Source organism: Gavialis gangeticus, unplaced genomic scaffold, assembly GCF_001723915.1.
Source record: "Gavialis gangeticus isolate Ggan-Ray unplaced genomic scaffold, GavGan_comp1, whole genome shotgun sequence".
Classification (NCBI taxonomy): domain Eukaryota; kingdom Metazoa; phylum Chordata; order Crocodylia; family Gavialidae; genus Gavialis; species Gavialis gangeticus.
Window position 1 is genome coordinate 153,122 of NW_017728959.1, and position 1,180 is coordinate 154,301.

A 1,180-nucleotide genomic window follows, 5' to 3' on the forward strand; every position below is an offset into this window, starting at 1 on the left:
TGTCACAGAACAGTCACATCTTCAGCATGAAGCAAATGCTAACAGTGCCTGGCCAGCAACAGGCAGCACTGGGGGGAAGCCTGCAGCAGCCCATGCTGTGGCTCAGAGCTCCTTGGCAGAAGGGGCACCCTGTGGTACTGGGAGCTGCCCTGATGGCACCAGGGGGACTCACTGCTCTCAGTCTGAGAATGGGAGAGTCAGCCAGTCCAACCATCTGCCACCTGGTCTGGCAGGCTTCTCCAGCAAGGATAGTTCACATAACCAAACACCCCAGATTCTGGGACAGTGCCCTCCTTGCACATGAACTGAGGAGACAGGAGGGATGCCCTCCTGTGTGGGATCAAAGGGGCTCAGGGAGAGCTACCCCCCTTCACAGGGGAGGGGTTGGGGGCAGCAGCTTTCATGGAAAGGGGCAGAACTTCCCCTTGTGTTTGAAATGAGGTTGCTCATGGCAACAACTTCACTCACCAGTTCCTAGCCCATTGAGTCCTCTGCCAGCTCCCCCTGGAACTCCATAGCCACGGAACCCAACACCTGCAGGGGAAAAGCTGTCACTTTCCAGTGGCCACACCTAGCACCTTGGCTGCAGGGTGAGTCCCTTCCCACACCCACCCCAGCTGCCCTGGAGCAATGCAGAGATCTGAGCTAACTCCTCCACAGGCCCATTCCTGCCCCAGTACCGGGAGACAGCATAGGGAAGATGTTGGGGAGAGGAGGGAGAGCAGGAGAGCCATCACCCCTGAGTCAGGGAGGAGGCATAATGGGAGCTGGCTGTGCCTGGCACAGGGCAGATGGTGAGCAGGGCAGCAATAGCTTCCACAAGGGCTCAAGGGAAAAGGTACATCCAGTAAGGGCAAGGAACCCCTCTGCTTGAGTCAGGTAACACAAGCTAAGCCAAAGCCCTGGAGAGTGTTTCTGAAGGGAAGTCTTCCACTGGCCTCTGAGCCCACCCTGTCTCTGCTGGAGGGTGGCATCCCAGCCTGTAGCATATTTCTTGAGCCCTTCATCACATGACTCTGGCCAGGCACATCAAGTCTGGCATCTGGCACCTGAGCCTCACCTGCTTTAAGAGCCTTCAGACCAGCAGCAGCCCCTGCTGGGATGCCTCCTGCGGGAGAGTGAGGAAGGGAGGAGAGGTGAGTAAATGATAGGCCCCTGTGTCACTCCTGACAGGCCTTGT

General features: G+C 57.6%; 1 protein-coding gene across 11 annotated transcripts in view; it reads right to left on the reverse strand.

Moving 5' to 3' along the window:
- Positions 1-1,180, reverse strand: part of ELN (elastin) — an 83,588-nt gene that overhangs the window by 9,111 nt on the left and 73,297 nt on the right. For all 11 annotated transcript variants that reach the window (XM_019506062.1, XM_019505737.1, XM_019505823.1 and 8 more), the window contains 2 exons: positions 1,061-1,108; positions 469-534 (listed from right to left, as the gene is read on the reverse strand). In XM_019506062.1, coding sequence (XP_019361607.1) covers positions 469-534; positions 1,061-1,108 — 114 coding nt within the window. The remainder of the gene's footprint in view (positions 1-468; positions 535-1,060; positions 1,109-1,180) is intronic.